At 40.6% G+C, this 20,170-nt stretch overlaps 1 protein-coding gene across 3 annotated transcripts in view; it reads left to right on the forward strand.

Annotated features, from left to right (window-relative positions):
* Window positions 1-20,170, forward strand: part of Lmpt (four and a half LIM domains protein limpet) — a 226,708-nt gene that overhangs the window by 60,529 nt on the left and 146,009 nt on the right. For 2 of the 3 annotated variants that reach the window (XM_076321165.1, XM_076321174.1), the window contains exon 2: window positions 14,803-14,888. In XM_076321165.1, coding sequence (XP_076177280.1) covers window positions 14,803-14,888 — 86 coding nt within the window. Of the gene's footprint in view, window positions 1-3,793; window positions 6,227-14,802; window positions 14,889-20,170 lie in introns of those variants that run through there. The other variant, XM_076321124.1, reaches the window with a different exon arrangement.

Consider the following 20,170-nt stretch of genomic DNA (forward strand, 5'->3'; position numbering starts at 1 on the left):
TCGAACGTATCGAGTTCAAATTTTGCACGTGCATTTATTTAGATGTTAATTATGCGTAGGAATTTTTTCGTGTGCATTGTCTTTCGATTAATGGGAGAATCTTGCGCATTTGAGTGGAATTATCTTGTCTTATTATTGAGTGCTCTGGACCATTAAAAATCCAGACTTTTTTCTGGGAAAAGTATCGAACGTATCGAGTGCAAACTTTGCACGTGCATTTGTGTGTGGAATTTCGAAAAAATATAATTTGAAGAAAAATAGCTTTAAAGTTTCAGTGAACAATACTGGATTACATAGAAAGATCGTTTCAAAGCACTACAAAATTATCAAATTTTTTCTCATAATTCTTCCAAAATTAAATTTACGAGGCTTTGAATGTTTAAAACTCGTTTCTAAAAATTGATTTTTTTTATCTCCGAATCGTCATACCTTTTGATTGATCATTGATATATTTTTCGTTGGAAGGATCGGGGTCCCAGGGTCCCAGGGACTCAGAGACTCGTGTTTTCTGAGTGGATGTTCTTCAAACCTCGAATAGCGATAAAGTTTGTTCCACAAACGTGGATTGATGCATTCGAGAAAAAATTAGACGCTCACGGTCGATTTTTTCGTGCCAACGAACGTTTTCGAGTCGCGAGGGCCAGATTCGTCAACCGCGTCTCGATTCCGAGTAAAGTCAACGAGGAAAAAGATCACAGGCTTTCGTCATTCTCTTTCCTTCTCGTTTTTGTACCGTGAATCATCGGTCAGGTTCGTTCCTCTGAACCAGACCCGAAGAAAGCACACCTTGGCCAGATTTCCGTGTAAGGTACGCCTTATCATCACGCCTCTTTTCTTCCTTGGCTCCACGTCGTCATCTTCACGGTTTCCACTTACTCTCGATCGATTCAGTTTTCTGGAATCGGATGAGTCGAGGGCGGACGAACGAATAGATTTCATTGGTCAGGAACCAAATATAGTGTCATAGTATTATATATAGTGTTATATCTAGTATTATATATAGTATTGTATATAGTATTATGTATAGTATTATATCTAGTATTTTATATAGTATTATGTATAGTATTGTATCTAGTATTGTACAAGTATGTAGTATTATGTCTAGTATTATGCACAGTATTGTATCTAGTATTGTACGAGTACATAATATTATGTCTAGTATTATGTACAGTATTGTATCTAGTATTGTACGAGTATATAGTATTGTGTATAGTATTGTATATAGTATTATGTTTAGTATTATATAGTATTGTATATAGTATTTTATATAGTATTATTTCTAGTATTATATATAGTATTGTATATAGTATTATATATAGTATTGTATATAGTATTGTATATAGTATTGTATATAGTATTGTATATAGTATTGTATATAGTATTATATCTGGTATTATATCTAGTATTGTATATAGTACTATGTTTAGTATTATATAGTATTGTATATAGTATTATATATAGTATTATTTCTAGTATTATATATAGTATTGTATATAGTATTATATCTAGTGTTGTATATAGTATTATACCTAGTATTATATATGGTATTGTATATAGTATTATATCTGGTATTGTATCTAGTATTGTATATAGTATTATATATACTATTATATATAGTATTAAAGATAGTATTGTACGTACTATCATATATCTATAATGACCTCTGAAGTATGGCAACTATAATTCCCGATTTGTCGTTCTTTGTAACGATTTTTTTTAACACGTAAATCGGAACGTGAATATTTGGCAACGTGTCGTGCAGAAATTAAGGTATTCAATTTTTAACGGTGCCCTCGAAGGCAGGTACTCCTTCTACCTTGTTACGGCCCTGCGTAAAAGATATTAGCACGCGATATAATAGCGATAGCTACGGCACGAAATTAATAAAGGTCAAACGAGATTTAGAATGATTTTATCTCATTACGACTCTTGCGATTTCAATTCATCACGATATTGTGTCCGCAGAGTCATGAGATCACTTTATAGACTTACCTTATGGGTAATTAACATCGTTCTATTTTACTTTACGCGAGACGTTTATATCAAACAATACCTCTAAAACGGTACTTTTTTGTTGCGACCGATTCTACGGTGTCTTCGATGGGATCTTTCATTTCCTTCCTTTTCTTCAGCAGAAAAAATCTCTAATCAAAGAAGTTCATGGTCTCTTCACGGATGATATTAGTAGAATTCTAGATCGTTAACATCTCACCTAAGAAAACCATCGTCCCCAGAGTTTCTGATCGGAGGTCTCAGAATCCTGAGACGTGCACCAGCGCAAACTTTCAGCTCATCTAATCCTCTCAAGATTGATATTAGCAAGACTCCGATTTCTGCACTATAGATTTTCTCCAAATCACTAATATCTCCTCTAAAACCGATCTACAGCCCTAGAATCCCTACTATTAAACTACCCTGCGCTAAAATTTCACCAGCATCGGCAGAATCCAAATTTTCACAACATATACACTCCTTCTCTTCGTTAATACCTTATCTAAAGGTAGACAACATAGAGCAGCGAAACGTTCGACTCTGAAGTCTTGCACATCCTTAACAAAAATGTCGCTACAGCAACCAAGAATTAACCTACCCCCGAGACAAGCTTCACTCCATGGTTCGCTCGGTGGTCCCAGAATCCTCTCAACGTTGATTGGATGTTAATTATTGCACCGTGGACCATTACTCAGAATGAACTCCCGAATAACCGTACCACGTTGTAAGAAAAAGAACCACCATCCCCGAAGTTGTCTCTCGTGGATCGTATAATCCCGGGGCGTGTACCGGTCGTACAGTTCTCCAGCTCACGTGGTCACCTCGCGCGGCTGATATCGGCATGAGGACGCGCGGAGAAGCCGGATTAACGGGAGAATCGAGTGGTCCGCCTCACCTCGGGGAGGACCGCAGGACGGAGGACAGCGACGAAGGAGGCGGCGGTGCAAAGGAGCGGATCCGCGAAACGTGGCGATAGAGGGGGAAGGTGGCCACGTAGCGAGAGAAAGAGAGAGAGAAAGAGAGAGAAAGAGAGAGCACGCGCGCACACATACCGTGGAAGGGGCAAAGAGCCACGGAGCGGGACGGGGTACGGGGGAAAAATGGGGAAGGGGGAGAGGGGAGGGGAGTGGAGGAACACGCTCTCCTCCGGTGCACACTCTCGTGGTGACTTCGACCGGCAAAGTGCTCGCGTTCGTGAAAGTCCACAGACGACTTTCAGGGTCGTCTGCTGCTCCGCTCGTTCGTTTCGAAGCTTCGACTACTCGACTCGCGACGCAAGGAGCCACGAAAACCGTGTTCTCTTCGCTCCTTGTGCTCGGTTGGGCCGTGTACCGGACCGTTTTATCGGTATACGGTAGACCCGTGACCGCGAGAGGTGCCGCGATCTCGCGATCACCGCGACCAACGGAGCGCTCGTCGTCGTCGATCGCACGCGATTGATGATACCCCGTGCAACTGGACGCGCGTGTCGTCGCGCCGGGCGCGCGAGTTGCACACGGTTCGCCGCGCGCGCGGTGAGTTGCACCGCTACTCGTGCGGCCAGCTGCACCGTTCACGTCGCCGTACACCTCGCGGACCGATAACGCGGATATGTGACGACACCCATCGAGAGCCCGCGTTGGGTTTTCTGGTGCACGGCACTTTGGAGAACTCGTGACGCGGATCCCGCGAAAGGATCACTACTCCCCCCGGCGTTCGAAGCCGGCGAACTGGAATCGTACGGGAACCTTGAAAAGTTTCCAACGCGACGCCGAACGGAGCGGGTCGAGTGCAGTCGGCAGTCGATCTCGGTGCACGGTGCGCGCGCGCCGACGAGATGTCGTCCCGTACGCGCGATACCATCGGGAAAGAGGGGACCAGGGTGGCGGTGGACGAACGACGCCACGAAGACCACGAACGACGCAAATCGTGCAGGAACAACAACAACAACGGGGCAGCTCGTTATCACTTCGGGATGCAGACGCGTGCACGGGACGAGGAGGAGGAGGACGAGGGCTGTAGAAACGGTCGCGATCACTCGGACGAGGACGCGGACGCGTTGTACAAAAAGAGCAGGCAGCACTTCGGCGCCTGGGACTTCAAGGATATCGTGCAGGAGGATCGTCGCCCGGTCAGGAAGACGATCGAGCGTTTCGACGACGCGCGGTTGACGAACGGGTCGCGCGCGAGGAACGAACCGGCTCAGGAACGCGGACGGGAGGATCGGGAGCAGGGATCGAGGAAGAAGGAGTCCTGGGAGAACAGATCGAGGACCAGGAACGAGGAGAAGGAGAACCCGAGAAGCGACGAGAGAGATCTGTTGCTCAAGGAGATCGAGAACCTGACAGTGGAGGGACGATCACCGGATAGGAGGATCCGTGCGATGATCGAGAGGTTCAAGTGTCGGGAGGAGGACAAGTTGAGGTCGAGGAGGGAACGGGACTCCTCGAGTCCAGAGAAGGACGGTTGCAGGTCGAAGAGCACCGCTCGTGGCGATCAGGAGGATCGCGTCAACGACAGAGCAGCTGGGATCCGAAAGGAGGATCGGGAAACGGTCAGACCGAAGATCAGGGACTCGGAACACGAGGATACAGCCAGGAGTCGGTCGGTGGATCGCAGAACGGAGAGATTCAACGGTTCGTACATCGAGAGGAACGACGATTCGAGGAGGAACAGCGCGGAGAAGTCCCGTGGACGATCCAGGGAGACGGACGAGGATCGCGGCAAGGACAGCCCGAAGAGGAGGAGCTACGCTTACGAGGGGAACCCGGAGGACTTCGACGTGAGGATACAGAGGTACGAGAGGGGCCTCCTGGAACCGAGGAGGGACCAGGAGTCGCCCAGACGGCCAGCGACGAAGGACGTGGAGAAGAAGGAGTCGTTCAAGGATCACGAGCGACGCGTGACGCGGAAGAGCTCCTTCAAGTCCGGTGAGCCGAGGAAGGGACACAGCAGGGATCGAGAGTCCAGCCTTGGCAGGAGGTCCTCGTTCAAGAACACGGAGAACGAGCCACGGAGGAAGAACTCGTTCAAGGACGAGAAGAGGTACTTCGGTAAGGATCCGGAGCACGTGTCGCGCAGGAGCTCGTTCAAGGAGACTGGCTACGAGACAGCCAGGAAGAACTCTTTCAAGGAGCAACAGACCTCGGATTACGGGAGAATCGTATCGAGAGGTTGCGACGACGAGGACGAGAACAAAAAGAGCAGCTTCAAAGGTGGTGTCAGCAGGATCACGTTCAAGGAGCTGGACAGCGAGGTACCCAGGACGATCCACGGCTACCAGGACCAGGACAGCAGGAACTTCAAGGATCATTGCGAATCAGGACGGAAGAACTCGCTGAAAGAAAAATCGGTCGAGTTCGCCGGTGTCTACAAGGACCATCCCGACGACGAGGAGGATCGAAGGACGAAAGCTCACGAGGAGCACGGTAAAGTCTCCTTTCGTGCCTACGAGGAGCCAAGGAAGAGACACTCACCTAACGGTCGCTACGTGGAGTTTGGCACGGTGTCCTACCAAACCCAAGACGACGAGACAGGTGTCAGTAACACTGACCTGGAGAAGAGGAGCTCGTTCAAGGAACGCGAGACGAAAAGACGACCGTCGTTGCGCAGCAAGAGCCACGAGTCGTTCGAGAAACGGTCCGATCGTCACTCGAGGCCCCTGAGTCCCCCGAAACGGGACGAGGATCCCAGAGATCGCGAGGACTTCGACGCCAGGACCTGGCACGAGAGCAATCGTCACTTCGCCGTTAAGTATCTCCGCGAGAACGGTAGACACCGTGCAAATCCTGATGGTCACTCGGAGATCGAGAGGGACCCGTCACCGGAGTCCACGGGTGTTCAGGAGTTCAAAGAGAGGAAGCACACTGAGGAGGTGTTCGGTGACACGGAGATCGAGAAACGCAACGAACACGTTAACCCTGGTAGCTACGGGTTCGTGGATCAGGAGCAGTTGGTCAGGGATCAGGACAACGCGTATACTACAGCCACTCGCGAGAGGAACGGTGCAACGATCATCAGGATTCGTTCCAGTCCCGAGACCACCGCTGAGAGGAGACGCAGACGTCGTCCAACGGTTCAGGAGGTTCACTCAGCGGGTAGACGCAGACGTTACGAGACTGGCGAAGAGGAGGACGACACCGAGGAGGACGAGGACGTCGAGCTACGCGGACGACGATCATCCCGTCACGATGGAACGATACCGGTCAGGGGCGTTCCAACACCCTCGAGACGTATCTGGAATTACCGGGAAGGGGTATGGCATTTTCATGAGTCAATCGCGTTCGATCGGTCGTTTATGGTACAGAAACGGGAGGCGATATTCATTAATCGATGGAGAAGATGAATGCTGATCACGGTACCGGTTAATGGTATTGTCCTACGACGTTTACATTTATTGCACGACACGAGCCCGTGGAGTTTCTTCTTTTTCTTTCCTTTCACGATTTTCGATGATCCGCGACACGCAGCCACGATTCCTGACGATGAACACCGCCGATGTTTGCCTCCGGTGCTGATATTCGACGGAACAAGTACGTGTGCGGAGTGTGTTGGTGGATTGTTTGATACTTTCTTTATCTTTCTTTTTTTTTTTTTTTTTGGTTTCTTTTCTTTTCTTTTCTTTTCTTTCGGCTCCACGAGCCGCGAAGGTTTTTCTACGCGAGGTTTCACGCCGATTCGTCGCGCCCGGCGATCCTCGGCCGTGGTACGGCTCACGTTTGCGTGAGTTTGCATATAACGGCGAGCCAGGGTAGCATTTCGAGACGGGACGAGATGTATTGCTGGGAGAAAGAAAGATCGGACTCCGGGGCAACGCCCTGACGTCGAGTGCACGCCGTGCGGAGGTTCGCGGAGGGATTATTTTTTTATTTTTTTTTCATCGCGCGACTTGTGAACGCGTTGTTGGTTGCTTTTCGACTGGAACTTTCGGAAATTGTGTATTTTTCAGCGTAGATCCTCTTTGGTGTTGTATCGACGTTTCTACCGGTCGTAGAATATTGATAGTGTTGATCGGTTTTTGTTTTCGGTTTCTTTTCTCCTTTACCATCTGGAGGAAGGAAGAAAATGTTGAAAAATATAAAATGTATTATATTATTCGACGTTTTGGTGTTTGGGGAGGTTTGTTTTGAGATGGGTGATATTTATACGAATTGGTAGATAAATATTATGATTGTTTCCTACGTGAAGTAATTTTAATAATTTTTCTCTCTCTTTGTTGAAAGGGGGAAGGAAGAAGAAAAGGAATAATTTTAGAAATTATGTACTTTTAGTGTAGGTATTCTTCGAGATGGTACAAAAAAATTTCTACGAATTGGTAAATAAATTTTGAATATTGTTTTCTACGTGAAATAATCATAGGAAAATTTTCTATGTGAGGTAAGAGAGAAGAAAATAAATTTTGACTCGATAGTTATATTAAAAGCATGTACCACGTTCGATAAAATTATTGTTAATAATAGTTTTCCACGTGAAATAATTATAGGGAAATTTTCCGCGTGAAATAATCATAGGGAAATTTTCTACGTGAAATAAGAAAGAAGAAAATAAATTTTGATTCGATATTTGTATTAAAATCGTGTACTACGTTCGATAAAATTATTATTAATAATGGTTTTCTAGATAAAATAATCATAGAAGAATTTCTTACGTTAATTAAAAACGAAGAAAATAAATTTTGACTCGATATTTGTATCAAAAGCGTGTACCACGTTCGATAAAATTATTATTAATAATAGTTTTCCACGTGAAATAATTATAAGGGAATTTTTCACTTAAAATAATCATAGAGAAATTTTCTACGTGAAATAAGAAATAAGAAAATAAATTTTTACTCGATATTTATATTAAAAGTGTGTACCACATTCGATAAAATTATTATTAATAATAGTTTTCTAGATAAAATAATCATAGAAGAATTTCTTACATAAAATAAGAAAGAAGAAAATAAATTTTTGACTTGATATCTATATTAAAACCGTGTACTACATTCGGTAAAATTGTTATTAATAATAGTTTTCTGGGTAAAATAATCACACAGAAATATTTTACGTGAATTAAAAAAGAAGGAAACAAATTTTGACTGGATATTTATATTAAAAGTGTGTACCACGTTCGGTAAAATTATTGTCAATACAGTCCGTAGCTAATAATTTTCCAATCGAAGTGGTAGCGAGCGTGTTAGCTCCTGGTTAACGATTTACACTGTACGTTATCTTCGAGCAAATGATATTTGGGTGTTCTATAGAAGAATTGGCGCGCATTGATGTACGAATACTTACTCGTGGAAAGATATAACAACATCTTGGAAACTGGCGTGTGCGTTCGGTGATCGTTTCGTTCGAAAACACTGCGACGTTTTAAGTAGAACGTGGACAGCGTCGTTGCTCGTCAGACTCGCGTAGTCTGAGCAACGTGTCTGACCCAGCACGACCCGCGATTCCTTCCAGGCTTGATCTTTCTTTCTCCCATCAGTACACGCGACGTTTCCGTGCTCGTCGAACGTGGAAGGAATCCGACGAACGTTGTACGAAACGAGTGAAAGTAATCGTGAACGTAATTAATTCTTTATCTTCCTTTATATACGAGTAAATGTAGAAAGTTCTTTTGATTAAATTCATGGCAGACGAGTGAAATTCTTTTCATTCCAATCCAACCCTATGCGACTTGTTCCGTGCATGCGATTACAGCACTGCGTCGAATCGATTCGATCAGCGGTAGATCGATTTTATTTCATCGATAATCGCTAATAATTCTATTTTTGGATCCTCTTGGATAATAACGACGGTAATAATGATTCTACTGACTGTGCAGGACCTCGGGGACTTTGTTGATTTTAAAGCGTTTATTCTTTGGAATATATACACTAGATCGTTGGATCGAAAATGTTTTGGAACTTATGGTTTTAACTTTAAAATGCAAATATATATATACGGATTTCGTGCCTTTAACTTTATAAGGTATACATATATGGAACTCGTGCTTTTGACTTTATAATATATACATATATATGCAACTCATCTTTTCAACTTTATAATACATATATATGCAACTTATCTTTTCAACTTTATAATACATATATACGCTATTCATCTTTTCAACTTTATAATACATATATACGCTATTCATCTTTTCAACTTTATAATACATATATACGCTATTCATCTTTTCAACTTTATAATACATATATACGCTATTCATCTTTTCAACTTTATAATACATATATACGCTATTCATCTTTTCAACTTTATAATACATATATATGCAACTTATCTTTTCAACTTTATAATACATATATACTCTATTTATCTTTTCAACTTTATAATTACACAGAAATTGTTTTTAACTTTACGATACATAAAAATAGAACTCACCTTTCTAACTTTATAATATTGGGTTGTTCGGAAAGTCATTTCGTTTTCCAAAATGGAAAATATACAATTTAATAAAATGTTTATACACTTGAAAAAAATCGTGTTTCATTTTCACCAAAAAAAAAAACATGAAATGATTTTCCGAACAACCTAATACACAAAGAAACTCGAGGAAATCCACGAGCATCCACTCGTGTTTGTTATTCCACTTAATTGCGAACGACGATAAATTTGAAAGACACGACGGGGTCAAAAAAGACCCGAGGAACCGATCATACTCCTACACGTCGAACTATCATCGAGAAGCCCTAGCGAACGGGGCTGTTCAATAACGAAATTAACCTTAACCGGTCGATTACTAATATCCCAGTGTTGCTTATTACGCAATCTAAATGGCAACCAGAAATTCGCTGAAAGTCACCGGATAGATCGGGGTGAAAGCAAACTGACCGGTAGCCAAGCTGTCGGCGCTCGCTAATCCTTTAATCGACGCGGTCGTTACTTAGCGACTGTACTTTGATTTTTCCTTCATTTTTTACCAACCACGTGAACGCGCGCCGGTAAGTTAACTTTCTCGATCGTCGTTCCACGTCCGGTTCGACCGCGACCCAAACGGAAAATTACGAGTCCAATTTTATTTAATTCTTTATTTTCTTCTTCTATTTTTCAATTATTCTCACCGACCGCCTCGTAGGGTTAACACAGTGTCTGTCGTTGTCGACGTCGAGCCGACTTCGCGCAAGTTTTCAATGTCCTTACGTAATTCCGTCGTCTATTGGCCAACGCGTGATGGAAATGTCAGCGAACCGCCCACAAATGGAATGGTCGCGCCGCGTGTAGGACACGCCACGCAGCCGCGGATCGCATCTTACCTCGCGCGGTAAAAAACACGCAGCCTTTGTCCGCTGGGATAATCGACGGCCGTCGATCGTTGTTAACGACGTCTGACCATATAATCGCGATCGGGACACAATGACGATGTAAACGTATTAAAACGGTACGGTTATTTTCGCTCCATTGATTTTATTTTCCTGGAGAGAAATATTTTTTGTTATTTTTCTATTCTTGGAATATTTTTTTTTAGTAATTATTCAGTGGTTGTTTGTTGTAAATCTGTTGACGACAATTCTCTACAAATAGAGGCGAACGATGTAAACGTATTAAAACGGTACGGTTATTTTCGCTCCATTGATTTTATTTTCTTGGAGAGGAATTTTTTTCATAATTTTAATATTCATGGAATATTTTTTTTTAGTAATTATTCAGTGGTTATTTGTTGTAAATTTATTAACGATAATTCTCTACAAATAGAGGCGAACGTTATTAATAATGTTTGACTGTGTAATCGCGATTAGGACACAATGACGATGTAAACGTATTAAAACGGTACGGTTATTTTCGCTCCATTGATTTTATTTTCTTGGAGAGGAATTTTTGTCATTATTTTTCTATTCTTGGAATATTTTTTTTAGTAACTATCGAAAGCTGTTGCTTTAGTAATGGATCAGTATCGAAATTTTGCTATAGATAACGTTATTTAGAAATTTTGCTATTGGCAACGTTGTTTAGAAATTTTGTTATAGGTAACGTTATTCAGAAATTTTTTCTATAGGTAATGTTATTTAGAAATTTTGTTATAGGTAAGGTTATTTAGAAATTTTGTTATAGGTAATGTTATTTAGAAATTTTGCTGTTGCTAACGTTATTTAGAAATTTTGTTATAGGTAACATTATTTAGTAATTTTCTTATAGATAACGTTATTTAGAAATTTTGTTACAGGTAAGGTTATTCAGAAATTTTTATATGGGTAATGTTATTTAGAAATTTTTCTATGGGTAATGTTATTCAGAAATTGTTCTATAGGTAATGTTATTTAGAAACTTTGCTATTGCTAACGTTATTTAGAAATTTTGTTATAGGTAACATTATTTAGTAATTTTGTTATAGATAACGTTATTTAGAAATTTTGTTACAGGTAAGGTTATTCAGAAATTTTTATATAGGTAATGTTATTTAGAAATTTTGCTATAGGTAACGTTATTTAGAAATTTTAGTGTAGGTAACGTTGTTAACAACGATCTCTATTCATAAGTGAAACGCAATTATGATGTAAACGTATTAATTTGTAAACGCAAATTATTCCAACGCAAATTATTTCAACGAAAATTAATCCATTATTTTATTTTCTTGGAGAAACATTTTTTAATTATTTCTCTATTCTTGGAATATTTTTTTTTAGCAACTATCGAAAGCTGTTGCTTTAGTAATGCATCAGTATCGAAATTTTGCTATAGGTAACGTTGTTCAGAAATTTTGCTATAGGTAACATTGTAGAGATCGTTGTTAATAACTTACATTCGCAAGTGGAAAGCAATAATGATGTAAACGTATTAATTTTTAATTGCTCCATTGATTTTATTTTTTTGGAGAAAAGTTTTTCATTATTTCTCTATTCTTGGAATATCGTTGTTTAGTAATTATCCACTGTTATTCGTTGTAAATCTATTAACAAAAATTCTCCACAAGTAGAGCCGAACATTATTAAAGACGTCAGACTATATATTCGTGAACGGGGTACAATGATGATGTGAACGTATTAAAACGGTACAATTATCTTCGCTCTATTAATTTTTTTTCCTTGTAGAAAAATTCCTAATAATATTTCTCTTCTTGGAATATTCTATTTTATTCATCACCAAACGTTACTCACTGTAAATATATCGATGCCAAAAATTCCCTATCAATAACATCGATCATTATCAAAACAGATGATTTTCACTCCATTGATTTTATTTTCTTCCAAAAAAATTTGCAATAACTTCTCTACAATATTTTTTCGTTCTTGGAACAATCTCTTCTATTAATCATCAAACTGCATTCTTTACAAAAATGATAATTACTAAAAAAAGAATATTCCAAGAATAAATTATTTATTTTCTTCCAAAAAAAATTTGCAATAACTTCTCTACAATATTTCTCCATTCCTCGAACAATTTCTTCTATTAATCATCAAATTGCATTCCTTACAAAAATGATAATTACTAAAAAAAGAATATTCCAAGAATAAATTATTTATTTTCTTTCAAAAAAAATTTGCAATAATTTCTCTACAATATTTCTCCATTCCTCGAACAATTTCTTCTATTAATCATCAAATTGCATTCTTTACAAAAATGATAATTACTAAAAAAAGAATATTCCAAGAATAAATTATTTATTTTCTTTCAAAAAAAATTTGCAATAACTTCTCTATAATATTTCTCCATTCCTGGAACAATCTCTTTTATTAATCATCAAACTGCAATCCTTACAAAAATAAACCTTTGTCACATAACTTAAATTTCCTTACAAAACAATTCTTCCTCTACCCCACTAATACCACAAACATTCCATAATTACTAAAAAAAAATATTCCAATAATAAATTATTTATTTCCTTCCAAAAAAAATTCGCAATAATTTCTCTACAATACTTCTCCATTACTGAAACAATCTCTTCTATTAATCATCAAACTGCATTCCTTAAAAAAATGAACCTCCATAATACCTAAACTACTCCACTAATAACCCAAACATTCCATATTTACTAAAAAAAAGAATATCCCAAAAATAAATCACTCATTAATAATTATTCGATATATCATCGATCCCTCGAATTTAAAATTCTGACGTAGAATCGTTCCACCTGGTCCACGATATAAAACAATGAAAACTCTCGTAAGTTTCTCGGGCGAGTGTCTCCCGGAGCGACGTAGTCACGCGTATTCTTATCTCGTGGAAACCGCGAGAAATTCCGCGCGATTCGAATCGAAATTAAAATACCTGTCGCGAAGGCGCGTACCGCTCGCGCGGATAATTTACGTTAAAGGACAAACCGCGTGGTTTTTCTGGCGATCAGCCAGGGCCCGTGGCGAGGAAAAAACCGCACGGTTGCCCGGTCCTTTCACTCGTGACTCAGGACGAAAAATATGTTAATTAGACTCGCTCGGCGCGCTCGCCCGGGAGATCGTTATTCAGGATGGCTATATATAGACAGCTAGAGACACATCGGCTTACAATATTTCCCATCGCGCTTGTACACCGTCTACACGATATTTGGCGATGCCGGCGGTGCCGTGCCGCGGCCACGTGGGCGTACCAACCATATACGACACGGCCGGAAGGTTCTTGAACGCATCCAACGCGCCTCGAGAGCTTTCCATCCTCGATGGTTTGTTTCCTTTTATCACCGGTCGTGAGCGCGACGAGAGACGGCGTTTCGTATCGCGACTCGAGCCGTCGAAATGTCACCGAGTGACCCTCGGAAGACGCGAGCGTGGCTCAAGGAGGAAGCGAGCGTGTTTCGAAGCCTGCTCGGAAACACCGGGAGCGCTTCGCCAATCTGTCGTGCAATTAAAAACTTTTTCCCAATTGCGAGGCGGACACCTCGCTGCGACCTTGTCCCGCTTCGCGGGTAATTACGAACGCGTGACGAACGCGCGAAACGATGACGATGACTTTTCCTCGATACTATTCCCTTGTTCCATTGCGTCTCGATGTATCGATGGTGGGAGGGAATTATTGGGGAACTGTTGGGGAATTTTGTTTTTTTTTTGGAAGAAGGATCAAGTCAGGGGGAAACATTGAGAGACGTTTTGTACTTGAAAAATTAATTGTTAGTAAATTAGTAGTTTAGATTAGTAGTTCGTGAGTTCAGTTTCATGGTATGTAAATTTTTGTCTTAGGTTCTTTTGGGTACTGTTTCTAAGAAGATTTCTTTTTCACTTGGAAATGAAGGGAAAATTGTTTCTAGAATATTCACCGGGTATTTGTCTATTAAGTTGGGAGGTAGAGTAGTTTTAATTGATTGAAAAAAGTTGAGAGACTTGATGAACTTGATCATTTTTTTTAGTGTTTAATAAACGTAGTTGAAGGAAAATGTATTTAAAATATGAGTGAAAAAATCATTTTTGTTAGCGAGAATGGTTAGGTCCTTTTACAATAAATGTGTATTTGTTATAAATGTGTATTTGTTATAAATACAAATATTGTAAATACAGTTCGTATTTTGTTTCGAACCTAAAAGTGAGGAAAAAATTATTTGCGTAAGATTAAGAGAACTATTGTTCTATTGTGAACTAGATAGAACGCGTTAAGAGTACATCGGGATTCACCTTCTCATGATCAGGTACCCTGAGATCAACATTTCGGTCGATCGACGTTCTAATGTAACTGGAAGAACCGGAGAGCTCCGTTAGGTCGAATCAAGGATTCATCGAATCCGGCGCCTTCGGCGATTGACATTTGCGAGGATGATCCAGACCTTTCACCGTTTTGCAATTAACGCGAACCCGATATCGCGACCCGGGACGATTTCATTCCCTATCGAACGCTTCGCCTCGATCCGTGGGTCCTTTTGTCGCAGAGATGCGCGGTACGAAGATACAGTCGATTAAAGTCGCGTTTTTTTCTTCGTTTTCAGGGTGTCGTGATCACGGACTTCGAAGAGGGCCAACCCTGTTTGCAGTGCGGGGAAACGTGTTCAGGATTTTCGCCGCACACGTGGAGGTAAGCTTACGAAGCATTCGAAAACGCGAGACGATTTTTTTTTTTGCATTCGTATCTCCTTTAAGAGTTCTCCACGATAAGAGTTCTCTCTGACGAGTGAAAACGTATTTTTCCGTTCATAATCGCTCTGAAAGGTTCCGCGAAGATGAGACTTTAAAACTTTGGAAAGTGCGAGACGATTTTTTTTGCATTCGTGTCTTCTTTAAGAGTTCTCCACGATGTGAGTTCTCTCTGGCGAGTGAAAACGCACTTTTCGGTTCATAATCGCTCTGAAAGTTCCGCGAAGATGAGATTTTAAAACTTTGGAAAACGTGAAACGATTATTTACATTCGTATCTCGTTTAAGAGTTCTCTACGATGTGAGTTCTCTTGGACGAATAAGTGTAACTTTGTGTTTCTTGATTCCACGGAATGTCCCATGGAGGTAAGCTTTCGAAAATGCAACATGATTTCACATTCGTGGCCTTATAAAGAGTTTTCTACGATGTGAGTTCTTTCTGGCAAACAAAAACGTAATTTTCTGTCCATAATCGCACTGAAAGTTTCGCAGAGATGAGATTTAGAAACTTTAGAAAACGCGAAACGATTATTTACATTCGTATCTACTTTAAGAGTTCTCTACGATATAAGTTCTCTCTGGCGAATAAAAGCGCACTTTTCTATTCCCGATCGCGCTGAAAGTTCCGCGGAGTTGAGCTTTCATATTTTCGAAACCGCGAGACAACTTTTTTTTTTTACTTCTATCACCTATAAGAGCGTGACTTCTCTACGATATAAGTTTTCTCTGGCGGATAAAAGCGTACTTTTCTGTTCACGATCGCGCTGAAAGTTCCGCGGAGTTGAGCTTTCAAATTTTCGAAAACGTGAGACAACTTTTTTTTATTACTTCTATCACCTATAAGAGCGTGATTTCTCTATGATATGTGTCTTCCTTGTCAAGGAAAAGCACAACTTTGCACTCGTAACCACGTTAAAAGTTTCGTGAGGATAAAAGTGAGACGAGCTCCCGTGAACATTGACGATATTCGAAAGAGGAAGACGGATGGGGGGCGTGGGGAGGGAGTCAGGTTGTCACTTGTCTTTGTCAGTTGGTGTTATTCAGATAACACCGACACGCTTCGATGCTCTCGAAGTCTTCGTTTCTCTCCGCGTCTGTTGACACTCGTCCGCGATCCGCTCGAGTGATCGATGAGATCCCATCGCTTCTCAATTAGCTGTACACCGTCTAATGCATTATATCGATCGTCGTGGGTCCCCTAATCAGGATATCGGGTTGCTTGCTCGGAATAATTATCCCCGTCCATTAGCTCGAAGGACAGGAAACGCGTAATTTTCTGGCCTTTGATTAGCGGCGACGCAGAAGAATAGTTCTCCTCTCCTCTTGCTTCTCCTCCTCCTCCTGTGAAAACGAAAATTTAATCCGTTTCGTCCTTAGACGAAGTAATCTTTCAATATCCGAACAAGAAGGTCACTTTTTTAGACATTCGGTCTTTTTACTTGTCAGGTCCTCGTTCGGCACGTTCGGTATACAAAGTATGAGTTAAGTTACTCCAGGCTTCTTATATCGCTCTAAGTACATGCCAAGATGAAAAAGTAGTGTGAGCTTTTATCGGAATATTAGCTCGTTTACTTAGTGTTTATTTATTTACTATTTTGGTATCGATTACAACGACAAAAAAACGGATTACTATTATGGATTCTGTTTGGTAGAGATTAAAATATTTCGGTGTACCTGAGAAGATTTTAAAATTGAAATATTTTAATGTACTCGAGAACAATTCTCGAAGCAAAAATTATTTTAATGCGATCGAGAAAAGTTTGAAATAAAATTTATTTTAATATAGTCCGAAAGATTGTAAAATTAGAATATTTGAATACAGAGAAAATTTAGTTTCACCGCGTAGAATAGTGGTAGCAGAACCTATAAAATTATCGTCTGTGTTTTATTCTAGTACTCGATACAAAATCAATGCGAATATTCGGACGAGAGTTCCTTCCTAGATGCAAAACGTAAAAATCCGCGTCAAATTTTACTCTGGTGGCTGTACTCGAATAGTATTCGAATTGTATTCACCGAATACTCGAATTGTACTCACTGAATAGTCGAATAGTATTCGAATTGTATTCACTGAATACTCGAATTGTACTCACCAAGTATTCGAATACTACTCAACTCGTATTCACTAAGTACTCGAATAGTATTCGAATTCTATTCACCGAATACTCGAATTGCACTCACCAAGTATTCGAATTCTATTCACCGAATACTCGAATTGCACTCACCAAGTATTCGAATTCTATTCACCGAATGTTCGAATTGCACTCACCAAGTATTCGAATTCTATTCACCGAATACTCGAATTGTACTCGCCAAGTATTCGAACACTACTCGAATTCCATTCACCAAATATCCGAATACTACTCGAATTGTACTCACCAAATATTCGAATACTACTCAACTCACTATTCCCCAAATACTCGAATACTATTTGACTCGTATTCGATTACAGTAGAATTCTACGAGTAGTCTCTGGACTCCCCCCGAAGTGGAATACATTACAAAAGAAAACAACCGCGATCGGAGTGTGAAACTTGATGTTCGGCGGCGGTGAATTTGCGCGAGGATCGAGGACACGATCCGAAGCGAGTGAGAGAGAAAAGATCGGTGTCCGATCGGCGTGACCGAATCGTTGGATAGTGCTGGAACTGTTGCCCGAAAGCCTCCACGGCGTATCCATTATCCGAAGCGTAACTGAGCAGCGGTGAAATTACCGGTCGGTAATTACCCTCCGTGACTTACGGGCCAGCAATGCGGTAATAACGAATTAATTGGCGGGGCACGGTGCCGCGGGGGAGGGGCCCCGTCGCTCCTTCCAGCATCGCGCAGCCTCGAGGAGAAAGGTTGGGACAGCGTCGTGCTGCCTGTTGCATTTATAGCCTCGGAGAGGATGGATTCACAGTTATGCCACCTAAAGCCGTTCGAAGCTACCCAAACAAGACTGAAAGGACTGTTAGCTACCTGGGTACGCTCGCGCGTGACGTCGTTACGATCTACTTGTCTATATCTGGGCCCCTCGAATTCAATTGCATGTTCCGTTGCGTGGGAGGGACGGTTCCTCGACCATTTCCGGCAGTGTTTCTCTAACTGTTCCAATCTTGAACCGTTTGGATGGAGTGACCAAGTTGTTGGGGACAGAGATCCTCTCTGTACGTGACAATCCAGCGTCGGAAGTCGAGTCATTGAGTCGGGTCTTTTCCAGTCACATCGGTCCGGGAACAAAATTTAGTAGAGATAACATTATTTTTGGTTATGTAGTCTTTTGGATCGTGTAGGGATAGAAGACATGTCGCTGGTAGCTTTCGACATAATTATTTCTTTGTCTTTAGGTGGTAACATAAAGTCAAAGTCGAGTTATCGAGTATTTTTTCTCCAGTCGCATCGGTCCGCGAGTAAAATTCGCTCCAATCGTGGATTTGACGATGTGTTTGGTTATTTAGGGTGTTTTGGGAAGATACAGGACGACTGTGAGTCGTCAGTAGCCTCTGTCATAACCAATTCTTTGTCTATGAGTAATAATATTACGAATGACGTCTCTTAGATCATCTAGAGGCATAAGATACTGTAGGTCTTCGTGTAGATTTTCGAGTTAATCATAATTAAGTTCTCGTAATCAATCATAATTAAGAAAGATCGAATCAGAATTACATCGTCTCGGTTGCATCAGTTGGTTGTCTTCGTTTTTTCAGAATGAAGTCGCAATTTCAACAAAATTACATCTGTTTCTCTTTTTTCATAACGTTGGGTTCGATTTAATTCGAACCGGCGATTTCCAGTCGTCGTAAAAAGGCCCGTGCAAACGAAGCGGAATTTTAATTATTTTTCCGGCTCGTGGTTCCCCCTCGTGAGTGTCGTTTTTCTTTCCCTAACCGCGCGCCTAGCCGCGTCGAATTAGGCTCGTCAGGTTGTAAAAACAGGGCCGTCCGCTAGAGACACTGTTACAATTATTTCGGAGGCGGTAGCGGACATAGCTCGCTTCAAAAATAAATCGTTGACATGTGCGAGCGTGGATGCTCGCCGGTGGTATCCGCTTGCTTGCTCGCGATAAATTTAGATAATTAAAATCCGCGTCCCCCGATCGGTATCGCTCAGATTTCTCGCTGCCTCAACGGTCTCCATTCACGAGGAAAGCGTTACGAAATGGGTTTGTATACCGGACGACGCGATTTCATTTCCAGCCGTGGATTCGCTCTACATTCCGGTCGATTCGCCTTTCCGAGAAGAGATAATAACAATACTAATATTTATTTCACTGGTACGAGAATCCCCGAGTATATACAGAGGGTACACGGTTCCAGTTCGAATTGTATTCATCGAATAGTCGAATAGTATTCAAATTATATTCACTGAATACTCAAAATTGTATTCACCGAATAGTCGAATAGTATTCGAATTCTATTCACTGAATACTCGAATTGTATTCACCGAATAGTATTCGAATTCTATTCACTGAATACTCGAATTGTATTCACCGAATAGTCGCTTAGTTTTCGAAGTCTATTCACTGAATACTCGAATTGTATTCATCGAATAGTCGAATAGTATTCGAATTGTGTTCACTGAATACTCGAATTGTATTCACCGAATAATCAAATAGTATTCAAATTCTATTCACTGAATACTCGAATTATATTCATCAAGTACTCGAATACTACACAACTCGTATTCACCAAATGCAATCATATGTGATTGCTGGTTAAGTAGTTGTTAGTAGTTGCTAATTTGGTACACTCGTTTAATTAGCGCAAATAAGTAACGTTAAACAATTAATGTAATTAAATAGTAAGTTTCTGACATTAACACATTCGTAGTAATTAAGGGTTCAAAAGGTATTACCAAGTAGGATTCGTAGAAGAAACGATCGATATAATATATTTAAATATATTTTATTAAATACATCAGATCGTATTTTAACTAATAAATATAATTTTATCTGGAACTACAACCGTTGAAAGTTTCTTCGACAATTCAATCGTTTCCGCAATCTGATCTTTTAACGTAGAAGAAATTTACATATCAAAGAATAAACAAATTACATATAAAAAGGTACACATGCTATAGCTGCATATAAAAAGTTTACTGTATACAATTCACACATTAAAGTTACTCCTATTATAGTTACATATAAAAAGTTTACTATACACAATTTACATATTAAAATCACACATAAAAAGTAATTCCAACAACATACGTAAGTTCCTTTTCAATAAAGAGACTCGGTATA

Source organism: Ptiloglossa arizonensis, chromosome 1 (assembly GCF_051014685.1).
Source record: "Ptiloglossa arizonensis isolate GNS036 chromosome 1, iyPtiAriz1_principal, whole genome shotgun sequence".
Lineage (NCBI taxonomy): Eukaryota > Metazoa > Arthropoda > Insecta > Hymenoptera > Colletidae > Ptiloglossa > Ptiloglossa arizonensis.